This window comes from Pelobates fuscus, chromosome 2, assembly GCF_036172605.1.
Source record: "Pelobates fuscus isolate aPelFus1 chromosome 2, aPelFus1.pri, whole genome shotgun sequence".
Taxonomy (NCBI): domain Eukaryota; kingdom Metazoa; phylum Chordata; class Amphibia; order Anura; family Pelobatidae; genus Pelobates; species Pelobates fuscus.
In genome coordinates, this window is record NC_086318.1 from 427,127,581 (window position 1) to 427,144,772 (window position 17,192).

At 42.8% G+C, this 17,192-nt stretch overlaps 1 protein-coding gene across 1 annotated transcript in view; it reads left to right on the forward strand.

Moving 5' to 3' along the window:
- Positions 1–17,192, forward strand: part of ENAH (ENAH actin regulator) — a 104,866-nt gene that overhangs the window by 48,112 nt on the left and 39,562 nt on the right. Inside the window, exons 2-3 of the mRNA XM_063444065.1 lie at positions 239–404; positions 5,752–5,929. Coding sequence (XP_063300135.1) covers positions 239–404; positions 5,752–5,929 — 344 coding nt within the window. The remainder of the gene's footprint in view (positions 1–238; positions 405–5,751; positions 5,930–17,192) is intronic.

Sequence of the window (17,192 nt, forward strand, 5' to 3'; positions counted from 1 at the left end):
GTGAGGACGGATGAAGGAGACACAAGAGGAAGATATGAGTAGTGCTGAGAATCATTTGAATGGTTGTGTTCATACTTAATGTTTAGAGAAGCCGAAGGAAAGTAGGGATGTGTTGTGTTCTGTATGGATGCTTTACACATACAGATCATACCATACATGCATTTTATAATGGGAATGATGTCCAGCTGGATGGAAATTTTTTTTAACTTAAGCTAATTTTTCTTTCACGTTTTTTCAGTGAACAGAGCATCTGCCAGGCGCGAGCTGCTGTGATGGTTTATGATGACGCCAACAAAAAGTGGATACCGGCTGGAGGTTCAACGGGTTTTAGTAGAGTTCACATTTACCATCACACAGGAAACAACACCTTCAGGGTTGTGGGCAGGAAGATTCAGGATCACCAGGTGAGAGCCTTGCTTGTTCCCAAAAGACACCTACTGTATATATTTTTTTTAATTTATTTTTTTGTACCCCCTACACACAGATATCATTTTTTATTTTTTATCTGCACCAGGCCACTGAAAAGGTGGTGTGGAATAATGTCCTGTTCAGTGGCTCTGCAGTCCTAGGATTCCAAGACTGTATGGTGCTTTAAGTAATGTGTGTCTCTACTCATGTGATGCCTGCACAATGTGGATGTGAGATCTTTGTATTAGTGTCATTTTAAGAAAGGTGCTCGCACCGAAATCTCTTCTTCATTAAGTGATCTAGTTATTGCAACCTTTATGTCTGGTGTCGGCATACAAAGTATAGTAGATCTGCCTCCAGGGTAAAGCTTTGGATTAAAACTAAAACTTCTATTTCCGCTCCAACGCAAAGGAACCCGATACTCTTCTGATGATACTCTCACTGGCAGGACTTGAGCAGAATGAGGGGAGCATTCTGTAAATCTGTAGATTTGCATCTCCAGCAGCCAAGTGGTTAAACTTTGTAAACCGATTTTCATAGGAAAATGCTAGTGGACACTATAGTCACCAGAACCACTATGTAGTGGTTCTGCTGTCTTGCCAGTAATTGCAGGCTGAGCACTGTAAACACTGCCTTTTCAAAGGCATGCCTAGTAATGCCACTCAGGCAGCCAGTAGAGCTGCTTTCTATCTCAGTGCTGCACAATGTGGCCATATTGCCAATAATGCTTATAATAAGTTCTAGTGGTTATGGTGCTTGGAGTGACCATTATGACTGGCTGGGTCACTTCCTGATAGTTTGCAGCAGAAACTGAAATGCCTGGGTATTTTTAGGATCCTCTAATGAGAGTTGATTTTTATTTTATTTTTCTTATTTGTATTTGCCTGCATTTATAATGCATTCTATAAGTCTGTTTATGTTGTGATCGTTTATTCCCTGGAAGTGAAGTGTGATCATTGTGTAGGCCTGTTGGGTTTTTGGGGACATATGAATGGATTGTGTTCATGTCTGTTTGCGGTGTGATGTTACCCGATTTGAAAAGCTGTGCTCATTCATTGCTTGCCTGGGTGTATGGTCCATTTTTTACCGTAATCTTAGTTGGTTTGTGGATTTATTTGAGAATTATCGCTCTCTGGGTGGTGACTGTTTTTAATCAGTGCCATCTACTTGCAGTACTAGTCTACATTAAAAGGATTTCTGGTTTGTTACATTCTTCACTTGCAGTGTTTTGTGTTGCAAGCTTTCACACTGTTTTCCTACCACAGTGGCAGCTGCACACGGCAATGGTTCAGGCTCTTACCTTGAGTCCTGATAAGTCACCTCTCATGAAGGGGTTAATAAACCTGGTGCTGGCTTTATTCAAGTAACTTTGAGCAGATGAAGCTATTTTATTGTGTAGTTTTTAAACCCAATTTGATATAAAGGTAATTTTGCACTCCTTTTAGTTCAAGCATCAAAACCGTTTATTCACTATACATTGAGCTGAAAACACATGCAAAAGTCTGCCGGATTAACCGCTTGGAAAAATGATCTAACTCACTGATAGAAACACCCACACTCTGCAGGTTTGCTTTCAGACCAACACGATTCACGGTTTAGTAAATAATCTCTAAAGTCAAGCAGTGGCTATGAAATCCATGTTCTGTAAATGTATTTGTTTGTATATTGTTCCCTTTGTAATCTTAAAGATATAAACGGTAATGGCTAGCCTTGACACCTTGGATGTTTCAGAGCTGCAACTTCCATGATGCCCAGCCAGTATTATGTGAAATGTAGTTCAGAAAATGGGGTGTTATGATTTACCAACACTGTCCTAAAAAGTACTGGCTTCTCTGAGCGAGAATTTCTTTAAAAAAAAAAAAAAAAGCTAAACACAAGGAAAAATTATAAGTATGCGTGTTCTCTATTCCACATTTCTTCGTATAAGACGAAATAACCAGGTAACCAGTGGATTTTCATCGATTGTCCAGCAAAAGAGGAATTAGTAAGGTCCTAAAATAGACACCAGATTAGACACCTGGCTTGAGCAGTGTTTGCTTTGGAATCAAATCACTGGTAAACGGTCTAATCTTTTGAAAAAATATCCTATTACGAAGTTATGCCAAGAAGCAGGCTGAAAATGAGGAGGGAACAGAAACCTAGAGAAGGATCAGCGCTAAACAAATTAGACTAATTATTCAAAAGGCAGCAGGCACTCCAAATAGGGGAGTCCCCAGGACCCCAAAAAGGGAATAAACAACAAAACACAACAGGTTGTGCTGTGATACTGTCACTATGTGGATAGTATTCAAAACAATAGGAATGCACTCACAGTTGGAGATGTCAAGCTCTGAGGTCCTGGCATAGGGTTGTATGATCCCTATATTATCTGTAAACTTCTCTCCAACAGCATGAACGTAAAAACAGGAAGAAAAATAACCCAATACAGTACTCTCCGTTCGTTTGAATAAATAAAAAGGTGTAAGTGCCATACTCACATTTATGGGATTAGCTGAGCCACTCAATATATTCCCACCGAGTATCAGGTGTGTTGAGGTCTGCAGTGGAAGATTTCCCAGAAAATGGTAATATATCGTTATTAAATAAATACAAAGTATGAGCCAAACAAAATACTTTATTTTACCAATAAAAACAAGTCGTTAAAAATCCACAACACGTTACACCTATGCAATAGGCTTTTCCAAGTGAATTACAGGAGTACCTGGCTTTCTGTGTTATGCAGGGCATGTAAATATTTTAAACTCACTGTTAAATTGTTATAGGTCATGCGACCTGTATTGGGATCACATGACCTAGTGTTTACACAAATTAACTCCTCATTTATATCATAAAACTGGTAAAATATTTGTAAGGAACCGTTAATACAGATGGGAAATATGTTTTATATAGAAGGCTGGAGGGAGGGATAAGCGTGGAGTGAAACAATGAGAGAAACAGTCATATGATGCGGGTCAGGATAGCACATCACGTGACTCTGCTTTGAAATTTGAGAATCTGATGACAAAGGCCTGAATGGAATATGAATGCATCCTCATTCTGTTTGGGCCTTTTTAGTCAGATAAAAAAAATAAAAAAAATAATGTATTTCAAAGCTAAGTCACGTGCCGATAGGCTCCATCCCAATTTGTCACGTGACTTGATTTGTTACTGTTTCACTCCACACTTATCTATACCTCTAAAAAGTGTGTGTGTGCACTTGACCCATACATATTCATTTTAAGCCTACTAATTGTATTGCACCATAATTTGTCTCTCGCTTTGTGTTGATAGATTTATGTACTAGATACTGGATCTGTAATGTATGTATATCTAATGTTACCTTAAGCGCTGATCACCTCCTATATTTTATATCTCTACCTCTTGTCTGTTATATAGACATATTTCCCCTCTGTATTAACTGTTTTACTTTACAAATATTTTACAAGTTTTATTGATGAGTACTATTTGAGACTAAACAAATGTCTTTATGTTGGTTAGAAAAGTAAGTAACTGGTTTTAAGTCTTCTGGAAGTGGGATGTGAAGTGTTAAAAACCCAGGTGTCTGAGCTTCACCTCTGCATTTTTGTATATAAATGCTCAGTGTGTGTCTAATGAATAGTAGAGGGCCTTTTGCAGAGACTGCCGTCTAATCTCCGATTTTGTACACAGCGTGGCATTGATTAGGAAAGTGGCTTCTCAACGTGGATGCTTAGTGGTTATGTACAAAGGCAGTTCTTACATCATGAGTGTTTTCAGGATGATATATACTGTTCATATCTAAGGCCTTGAGTTGATATATTGCAATCACTGATATACCAAAACTGTTTTATTAGCTCTTATTTCCATATTAAACTTGACATATCAAATATTTCTCTGAACTCCCCTTCAAACATTGTTTCGATCTTTTAAAAAACTGTCCAATGTTCCAGCTGGTCCCCTCACAAAGTGAAAGCTGTTTTCGTAACAATATTCCTTAAATACCTGGTTTACCAACGCAGCACTCCCAGCCCCATTGCTCTGTGGCTGTTATGGTGCCATGGTGACCCAATTTTAAGGAGTGATACAGTTTTAAAAGGTTTGACCTCTTGCATGCAGTTCCCCAGGGACACTCCTTGCCTTCACTACTTCTGACAAAGAGCTGGAAGTTGTCTGAGCTGCTCGGCGTAGCTCGTTGGCTGAGAGTGATCGACTGACACTCTCTCAGCCAATGAGCTAGCCCTGCACTTTAAGCTTGTTTACCCGTTGTTTGTGAGGAGCTCTGTCCGAACCAATCTGAGGGTTAAATGCACCGGACTCCACCTCACTGGCAAATTCGGAGAATTTAATATCTCTAATATTTTTGTTTTCTATTATAAAAAAAAAAAAAACAAAGGTTCAAACAAGGGAAATGCCTAAACCAAAAAAGTTGGATTCGACTTGAAGGCCTTGAAATAGTTTGTTTAGTAAGAACAGGTTGCATGCTGGGACGATCAGGCCTAATTGCTGTAATGTAATCTGCCCCATTGTCCCTGGTTTGCAGTCTTACAGTTGGTCTCGGACACTCACTCACCTGCCATATGTCTATTGGCTTCTTGCCCACTTTCTGTCCCCTACTCCAGCTGCTTCTTATCTACGAAATTGCTCTATGGTCCTGCTGTCTGCTCTGCATTTTGTGGTTTCACTTTACCCGGCTGCCTCATTCCTGACTTACTCCGTTGTTCCCTTTAAAACTCCTACTGTCTGTGTAAAACATTGCAGTTCAGTGTTATCTATTCAGAAATGTGTTTCCCTTTTGAAAATCTGCAGAGAAACATTGAATAAAAAAAGTGCAATGTTTAGATCCAGCACTGCAGAATGTTTGTGCTATATAAGTAAATAGCAGTGGTTATTGTCCACTGTAGTTCCAAGTGATTTACTTCCCTATGCTCTTGCTGAAACCCAGTGATAGAACAACGATCTGTATTTTTGGGGGATGTGCAAAGTGTGAGTGACATGGACCCAGTTGTTAGGGAAAATGTCTGTCTAGGCAGATTTTGGTGAGTTTGTCGCTCTCTTAAGGGTCTGCCTGTGACTTTCTGTTTGCAGGCCTTTGATTTCCCTATATTTTATTATCTTGTCCGCAAGCGGTCAGACATGTTGAATATGTACGTCTTTGTACATTTGGCCCCTGTTGTGTTCATTGGAAAGTTCCTCTCTCTACCGTTGTTGTTGTTGTGATTGCGTGCCTTTTGTTTGAGCCAACACAGAGACCCTCCATATTTTAATTTGCAAGAGTTTGTTTTTTTTCCTCTTATTATTAATATAAGGTACTCCCTTTTATTTCCTTTTCTTTTTTCTCTGTGTATAATGTTGACACATAACTAAAATTCTGTTTGTGTTCTTCAGGTGGTGATCAACTGTGCCATCCCTAAAGGACTTAAATATAACCAAGCCACCCAGACCTTCCACCAGTGGCGAGATGCAAGACAGGTGTATGGTCTCAATTTTGGGAGCAAGGAGGATGCCAATGTCTTTGCCAGTGCCATGATGCATGCCTTAGAAGTACTGAACTCGCAGGACTCTGGTAAGCCGATTTACCGTTCGTTCAGCTGGGAGCCAGCTTGTTCCAGTCACGGCTCAGACGCTCATGTGACCTTTCCGTGAAACAATTTTTATTCCAAGAATGGTGCACAGTCAGTGAAAAGTAAAGCTTCCCTGTCCCTACTGTTTTTAAGGGAAGTTGGGGATTTTAAGAGTTAGTGTATTTTATATATTCAGTTCAACTCAAAGAACTTTCATCAGGACATAGTATATACGTGTGTGTGTGTATATATATGTGTATATATATATATATATATATATATATATATATATATATATATATATATATATATATATATATATATATATATATATATATATATATATATATATATATGTGTGTATATATATATATATATGTGTGTATATATATATATATATATATATAATATTTTTGTACTTTATGAATAAAGCTGTTCACTTTTGTTAATCTATATATTTTACCGTGATAGCTTTCCATTTTGGAGTACACGTGAGAGGCACTCTGCACAGTATCAGGGATATTCAATAAGGTTTATGCAATTTGCTTTAGTGTGTTGAATGATGGCTCCCCCTAGTGACTAGAATGACTTACTTCTCCCTAGATTAGATGTTTTCAGATAGTAGTAAGAATATTATGCTTTGTATTTCAGTAAACTGTCCCAGGGCTAGATAAAGGATAACGTATCTTAAGGTTATTGTAAAACAAAAGTGTATACGAACACTCCAAGCACCATATATAAAAGGTATCGTTAGGAGCAACTTGAACAACAAAAAAAACAAAACGTGAATTTATTTATTCAGCAAGGTAATGTATGTCTTGTTAGCTGCCAAGTATTGAACTACAAATCTCCTAAATCTCTCAGCATTTATTTGTCTAATTGTCTCCATATTTTAAGAGATTCATCACAGGCAGAGGCCAGGGTTCATCATGAAACCGGGTATTGTTGGAATGATCCAAGAGTTGCAATTCAGTCTTTTCTGTATTTACATACATACATACATAGTCCTTCAAACTGCACGCAGTAACTTTTAATGCTGCAGGTATTTTTTCATTCATTTCTGTAGTTTTTTTTTTTCCTCATTAGATGATGATCTACATTTTACTGTTGCGATTGCGGTGTATTTAGAAGATTTGGATGAAATTGTGTAAAACAAAAAACCCTCCTCATTGAAATGTAAAAAGCTGTCTCGCTTGGCGTCTTATGTGAGATGTCTCGTAACGCTTGGCAGGGCCTGTCCTCTCCCCAGCAATGGGAAAGACTGCCTGATCCTCTGCTGCGTCGGCATCTTTTTATTAATCTTCACAAATCAAATTCAAATCCGTCCTTGGCGTACTTATAGGAAGGCGTTCGGTGGTGTTTGTTTACCCCAGGAAATGTAATTTATGCTTGTGCTTGAAATAGATACTGCTTTTCAATTAATGTTGTTGGGTGATTTAAGGACAAGATGAAAGGGAAAGCGCTATAGAAGGCTGTGTGTTTTCCATCAGTCCTATGACACGAGCCAGATACACTTATTTTCCGGAGTAATACTGCCCTCTAGTGGCCTTCAGTGATGCTTCATGAGTTACAATTTGTTTTTTGTAACAGAACATGGTTGTGGGATCAATGGAGGGTATAATTACAATGTATCTAAAATAACACATGCAGAACATGTACCTTAAAGAAGCATCCAAACCCTTTTATTCCAGGATGGGTGGCTGTCTGTTGCCATCACAATCAGTTGAGAAAGTTCTGATTCACTCTTAGACGAATATAGCGTGTTCAGGAGGGATGTGCATTGTAATAATGGATTCTGGCTTTCCTACGGTAAAATGAACGTAGGTTACTTGCCTTTTTTCATAGAAGGGGTTTAGGAGTGACAAGAATTATGATTAAATGAGTCTAAGAGAAGAAACCATGTCTTCCCGATTATTGCAGATTTTTTTATTTTATTTATATATTTGTATAGTTTTTGGGGGGTAGTGCAAGTCAATGAGGACCATAAGATTTAAACCCTGGGCACTAACCACAAGACATGAAAATGTCTGAATCCCTGTATCTAGGTCTCCCAATATTTAGTAGACTATATATCAAAAAGCTAATGGCGGTAATCTAGTAAGGGGCCCGCTGAGCAGTGTAACGTTGGGCTGTTTGGTGCACTAACTGGTTCACATTGAAGATCGATCTGCCATGCAATTAGCGTCTTACCAGACCACATTGGTACCTTTTGTACCCATGCAGGAACACTGGAAGGATGTGATTTTGTAACACAGTGGAGGCTGCATAGCAGGTAAAGAAGTGCCAACTACTTGTTCTAGCCCAGTCCCCACTAGATCAATTAAATCCACTCACCTGCACTCAATGGTATGCAAACTAGTGTGTGTAAGGGGTCCGTGGTTTCTGATGCCATATATGCATGGCATATAACTGTACATCCATTTTGAATGGTATGAGAAGTATGTGATTTTTAGAGTGCAATTAAGAGTAACGGAGCTCCCTGTACTCTTGACTGGGTATCTCCGCCAAGGACCGCTTCCTAGCTAGAACAGGGGACAAACCGCAGCACCTCTGCCTACAGTCGCTGTGGCTTGACTGGGGCTCTGGAACCGCTCCCTCCTGGAGCCGAATGGGGAACTCGCTCTGTCCACCCCAAGGCACTGGCGTCCTGGGAGCTCTAGTCCTTACAAGGACTAGCTCTAGTCCTTTCCCAGTTAAATCCTACACACTGGAACAGTGATTATCCCTTTCTCCTCCCAGTAACCAGGGGACACATAGTTCTGGGAGTACAAGCTGGAATACTTTAATCTGGCCAAATGGCCTGCTTTTTTACAATCTAGATACAGTCAAACATGCCCACTCAAAACAGGACATCCATCAGCCTGGACCTGAGAGGAGACTAGTTACAAGCAAACATCTAACATACTCCTCTCCTGTGCCTGAGAGATACCGTATATACTAGAGTATAAGCCGAGTTTTTCAGCACATTTTTTGTGCTAAAAACCCCCAACTCGGCTTATACTCGAGTCAATAGTCTGTATTATGGCAATTTGCATTGCCATAATACAGACAGGGGCTGTGGGGGCTGTAAGAGAGTTTACTTGCCTCTCCTGCAGCTCCTGTCAGCTTCCTCCTCCTCCGCGCCGTCCGTTCAGCACCTCGGTCAGCTCCCAGTGTAAGCGCGGCTCTCGCGAGACTTACACTGGGAGCTGACAGAGGGAGCTGCACGGACGGCGCAGAGGAGGAGAGAGCTGACAGGAGCTGCAGGAGAGGTAAGTAAACTCTCTTACAGCCCCCCAATGAACTGCCAATGCTGGACCACCAGGGAAGGAGAGCCCCCCTCCCTGCCATGTATCAAGTAGGGAGGGGGGGACGAAAAAAAAAACAATTAGTAATAATAAAAAAAGAAAAATTAAATAAATAATACAAAAATAATACAAAATTAAATTAAATAAATAAATAATAATAAAAAAATATTAAAATAATAATAAAAAAAAATTGCCCATCCCCCACCAAGGCTCTGCAACACACACACACACTGCACTCATACACTCACGCTGCACTCATACACTCACGCTGCACTCATACACTCACGCTGCACTCATACACTCACGCTGCACTCATACACTCACGCTGCACTCATACACTCACGCTGCACTCATACACTCACGCTGCACTCATACACTCACGCTGCACTCATACACTCACGCTGCACTCATACACTCACGCTGCACTCATACACTCACGCTGCACTCATACACTCACGCTGCACTCATACACTCACGCTGCACTCATACACTCACGCTGCACTCATACACTCACGCTGCACTCATACACTCACGCTGCACTCATACACTCACGCTGCACTCATACACTCACGCTGCACTCATACACTCACGCTGCACTCATACACTCACGCTGCACTCATACACTCACGCTGCACTCATACACTCACGCTGCACTCATACACTCACGCTGCACTCATACACTCACGCTGCACTCATACACTCACGCTGCACTCATACACTCACGCTGCACTCATACACTCACGCTGCACTCATACACTCACGCTGCACTCATACACTCACGCTGCACTCATACACTCACGCTGCACTCATACACTCACGCTGCACTCATACACTCACGCTGCACTCATACACTCACGCTGCACTCATACACTCACGCTGCACTCATACACTCACGCTGCACTCATACACTCACGCTGCACTCATACACTCACGCTGCACTCATACACTCACGCTGCACTCATACACTCACGCTGCACTCATACACTCACGCTGCACTCATACACTCACGCTGCACTCATACACTCACGCTGCACTCATACACTCACGCTGCACTCATACACTCACGCTGCACTCATACACTCACGCTGCACTCATACACTCACGCTGCACTCATACACTCACGCTGCACTCATACACTCACGCTGCACTCATACACTCACGCTGCACTCATACACTCACGCTGCACTCATACACTCACGCTGCACTCATACACTCACGCTGCACTCATACACTCACGCTGCACTCATACACTCACGCTGCACTCATACACTCACGCTGCACTCATACACTCACGCTGCACTCATACACTCACGCTGCACTCATACACTCACGCTGCACTCATACACTCACGCTGCACTCATACACTCACGCTGCACTCATACACTCACGCTGCACTCATACACTCACGCTGCACTCATACACTCACGCTGCACTCATACACTCACGCTGCACTCATACACTCACGCTGCACTCATACACTCACGCTGCACTCATACACTCACGCTGCACTCATACACTCACGCTGCACTCATACACTCACGCTGCACTCATACACTCACGCTGCACTCATACACTCACGCTGCACTCATACACTCACGCTGCACTCATACACTCACGCTGCACTCATACACTCACGCTGCACTCATACACTCACGCTGCACTCATACACTCACGCTGCACTCATACACTCACGCTGCACTCATACACTCACGCTGCACTCATACACTCACGCTGCACTCATTATACACTCACGCTGCACTCATTATACACTCACGCTGCACTCATTATACACTCACGCTGCACTCATTATACACTCACGCTGCACTCATTATACACTCACGCTGCACTCATTATACACTCACGCTGCACTCATTATACACTCACGCTGCACTCATTATACACTCACGCTGCACTCATTATACACTCACGCTGCACTCATTATACACTCACGCTGCACTCATTATACACTCACGCTGCACTCATTATACACTCACGCTGCACTCATTATACACTCACGCTGCACTCATTATACACTCACGCTGCACTCATTATACACTCACGCTGCACTCATTATACACTCACGCTGCACTCATTATACACTCACGCTGCACTCATTATACACTCACGCTGCACTCATTATACACTCACGCTGCACTCATTATACACTCACGCTGCACTCATTATACACTCACGCTGCACTCATTATACACTCACGCTGCACTCATTATACACTCACGCTGCACTCATTATACACTCACGCTGCACTCATTATACACTCACGCTGCACTCATTATACACTCACGCTGCACTCATTATACACTCACGCTGCACTCATTATACACTCACGCTGCACTCATTATACACTCACGCTGCACTCATTATACACTCACGCTGCACTCATTATACACTCACGCTGCACTCATTATACACTCACGCTGCACTCATTATACACTCACGCTGCACTCATTATACACTCACGCTGCACTCATTATACACTCACGCTGCACTCATTATACACTCACGCTGCACTCATTATACACTCACGCTGCACTCATTATACACTCACGCTGCACTCATTATACACTCACGCTGCACTCATTATACACTCACGCTGCACTCATTATACACTCACGCTGCACTCATTATACACTCACGCTGCACTCATTATACACTCACGCTGCACTCATTATACACTCACGCTGCACTCATTATACACTCACGCTGCACTCATTATACACTCACGCTGCACTCATTATACACTCACGCTGCACTCATTATACACTCACGCTGCACTCATTATACACTCACGCTGCACTCATTATACACTCACGCTGCACTCATTATACACTCACGCTGCACTCATTATACACTCACGCTGCACTCATTATACACTCACGCTGCACTCATTATACACTCACGCTGCACTCATTATACACTCACGCTGCACTCATTATACACTCACGCTGCACTCATTATACACTCACGCTGCACTCATTATACACTCACGCTGCACTCATTATACACTCACGCTGCACTCATTATACACTCACGCTGCACTCATTATACACTCACGCTGCACTCATTATACACTCACGCTGCACTCATTATACACTCACGCTGCACTCATTATACACTCACGCTGCACTCATTATACACTCACGCTGCACTCATTATACACTCACGCTGCACTCATTATACACTCACGCTGCACTCATTATACACTCACGCTGCACTCATTATACACTCACGCTGCACTCATTATACACTCACGCTGCACTCATTATACACTCACGCTGCACTCATTATACACTCACGCTGCACTCATTATACACTCACGCTGCACTCATTATACACTCACGCTGCACTCATTATACACTCACGCTGCACTCATTATACACTCACGCTGCACTCATTATACACTCACGCTGCACTCATTATACACTCACGCTGCACTCATTATACACTCACGCTGCACTCATTATACACTCACGCTGCACTCATTATACACTCACGCTGCACTCATTATACACTCACGCTGCACTCATTATACACTCACGCTGCACTCATTATACACTCACGCTGCACTCATTATACACTCACGCTGCACTCATTATACACTCACGCTGCACTCATTATACACTCACGCTGCACTCATTATACACTCACGCTGCACTCATTATACACTCACGCTGCACTCATTATACACTCACGCTGCACTCATTATACACTCACGCTGCACTCATTATACACTCACGCTGCACTCATTATACACTCACGCTGCACTCATTATACACTCACGCTGCACTCATTATACACTCACGCTGCACTCATTATACACTCACGCTGCACTCATTATACACTCACGCTGCACTCATTATACACTCACGCTGCACTCATTATACACTCACGCTGCACTCATTATACACTCACGCTGCACTCATTATACACTCACGCTGCACTCATTATACACTCACGCTGCACTCATTATACACTCACGCTGCACTCATTATACACTCACGCTGCACTCATTATACACTCACGCTGCACTCATTATACACTCACGCTGCACTCATTATACACTCACGCTGCACTCATTATACACTCACGCTGCACTCATTATACACTCACGCTGCACTCATTATACACTCACGCTGCACTCATTATACACTCACGCTGCACTCATTATACACTCACGCTGCACTCATTATACACTCACGCTGCACTCATTATACACTCACGCTGCACTCATTATACACTCACGCTGCACTCATTATACACTCACGCTGCACTCATTATACACTCACGCTGCACTCATTATACACTCACGCTGCACTCATTATACACTCACGCTGCACTCATTATACACTCACGCTGCACTCATTATACACTCACGCTGCACTCATTATACACTCACGCTGCACTCATTATACACTCACGCTGCACTCATTATACACTCACGCTGCACTCATTATACACTCACGCTGCACTCATTATACACTCACGCTGCACTCATTATACACTCACGCTGCACTCATTATACACTCACGCTGCACTCATTATACACTCACGCTGCACTCATTATACACTCACGCTGCACTCATTATACACTCACGCTGCACTCATTATACACTCACGCTGCACTCATTATACACTCACGCTGCACTCATTATACACTCACGCTGCACTCATTATACACTCACGCTGCACTCATTATACACTCACGCTGCACTCATTATACACTCACGCTGCACTCATTATACACTCACGCTGCACTCATTATACACTCACGCTGCACTCATTATACACTCACGCTGCACTCATTATACACTCACGCTGCACTCATTATACACTCACGCTGCACTCATTATACACTCACGCTGCACTCATTATACACTCACGCTGCACTCATTATACACTCACGCTGCACTCATTATACACTCACGCTGCACTCATTATACACTCACGCTGCACTCATTATACACTCACGCTGCACTCATTATACACTCACGCTGCACTCATTATACACTCACGCTGCACTCATTATACACTCACGCTGCACTCATTATACACTCACGCTGCACTCATTATACACTCACGCTGCACTCATTATACACTCACGCTGCACTCATTATACACTCACGCTGCACTCATTATACACTCACGCTGCACTCATTATACACTCACGCTGCACTCATTATACACTCACGCTGCACTCATTATACACTCACGCTGCACTCATTATACACTCACGCTGCACTCATTATACACTCACGCTGCACTCATTATACACTCACGCTGCACTCATTATACACTCACGCTGCACTCATTATACACTCACGCTGCACTCATTATACACTCACGCTGCACTCATTATACACTCACGCTGCACTCATTATACACTCACGCTGCACTCATTATACACTCACGCTGCACTCATTATACACTCACGCTGCACTCATTATACACTCACGCTGCACTCATTATACACTCACGCTGCACTCATTATACACTCACGCTGCACTCATTATACACTCACGCTGCACTCATTATACACTCACGCTGCACTCATTATACACTCACGCTGCACTCATTATACACTCACGCTGCACTCATTATACACTCACGCTGCACTCATTATACACTCACGCTGCACTCATTATACACTCACGCTGCACTCATTATACACTCACGCTGCACTCATTATACACTCACGCTGCACTCATTATACACTCACGCTGCACTCATTATACACTCACGCTGCACTCATTATACACTCACGCTGCACTCATTATACACTCACGCTGCACTCATTATACACTCACGCTGCACTCATTATACACTCACGCTGCACTCATTATACACTCACGCTGCACTCATTATACACTCACGCTGCACTCATTATACACTCACGCTGCACTCATTATACACTCACGCTGCACTCATTATACACTCACGCTGCACTCATTATACACTCACGCTGCACTCATTATACACTCACGCTGCACTCATTATACACTCACGCTGCACTCATTATACACTCACGCTGCACTCATTATACACTCACGCTGCACTCATTATACACTCACGCTGCACTCATTATACACTCACGCTGCACTCATTATACACTCACGCTGCACTCATTATACACTCACGCTGCACTCATTATACACTCACGCTGCACTCATTATACACTCACGCTGCACTCATTATACACTCACGCTGCACTCATTATACACTCACGCTGCACTCATTATACACTCACGCTGCACTCATTATACACTCACGCTGCACTCATTATACACTCACGCTGCACTCATTATACACTCACGCTGCACTCATTATACACTCACGCTGCACTCATTATACACTCACGCTGCACTCATTATACACTCACGCTGCACTCATTATACACTCACGCTGCACTCATTATACACTCACGCTGCACTCATTATACACTCACGCTGCACTCATTATACACTCACGCTGCACTCATTATACACTCACGCTGCACTCATTATACACTCACGCTGCACTCATTATACACTCACGCTGCACTCATTATACACTCACGCTGCACTCATTATACACTCACGCTGCACTCATTATACACTCACGCTGCACTCATTATACACTCACGCTGCACTCATTATACACTCACGCTGCACTCATTATACACTCACGCTGCACTCATTATACACTCACGCTGCACTCATTATACACTCACGCTGCACTCATTATACACTCACGCTGCACTCATTATACACTCACGCTGCACTCATTATACACTCACGCTGCACTCATTATACACTCACGCTGCACTCATTATACACTCACGCTGCACTCATTATACACTCACGCTGCACTCATTATACACTCACGCTGCACTCATTATACACTCACGCTGCACTCATTATACACTCACGCTGCACTCATTATACACTCACGCTGCACTCATTATACACTCACGCTGCACTCATTATACACTCACGCTGCACTCATTATACACTCACGCTGCACTCATTATACACTCACGCTGCACTCATTATACACTCACGCTGCACTCATTATACACTCACGCTGCACTCATTATACACTCACGCTGCACTCATTATACACTCACGCTGCACTCATTATACACTCACGCTGCACTCATTATACACTCACGCTGCACTCATTATACACTCACGCTGCACTCATTATACACTCACGCTGCACTCATTATACACTCACGCTGCACTCATTATACACTCACGCTGCACTCATTATACACTCACGCTGCACTCATTATACACTCACGCTGCACTCATTATACACTCACGCTGCACTCATTATACACACACTGTAAATAAATATTCAACTAATTTTATTTAGAAATTTACCCGTAGCTGCTGCATTTCTCACCCTAGTCTTATACTCGAGTCAATACGTTTTCCCAGTTTTTTGGGGTAAAATTAGGGGCCTCGGCTTATATTCGGGTCGGCTTATACTCGAGTATATACGGTAATTACCTGAGCCCTCTAACATATCATTGAATTATCTCTCCGTACAGAACAGGCAATCTAGCAAAATCCCAATCATACCCCCCAAAACACTTAAAAAACCCTCAGGTTACATCTCCTGATAGCCCCGATTTGGGAGACCAACGTATCCAGAAATCACCCAGATCAGTTCAGGGGTTCGGGATTTCCATGGAAGTCATAATTTTAAACGACCGTGCACATGGTCCTATGCCTAAAACAGTACCATGAAATCAGTGCTAACGTTTGGTCAAGTTCGGTAGTTTAAAAACGAACAACTACCGAACGGAATCCATAGTTCTACGCTGGAGCTTGTTTGTGGGAACGTTTCCATCGAACAGTGCCCTTCTAAGTCGCATAGAACCGACTGAAGGCGATGATGGAAGTCCAGCGGTGTTCTGGAGTTTCTGTGTCCGATTTTAGTTCCAAGAGATTGATGCCCAAACACTACTGTCTCAGTT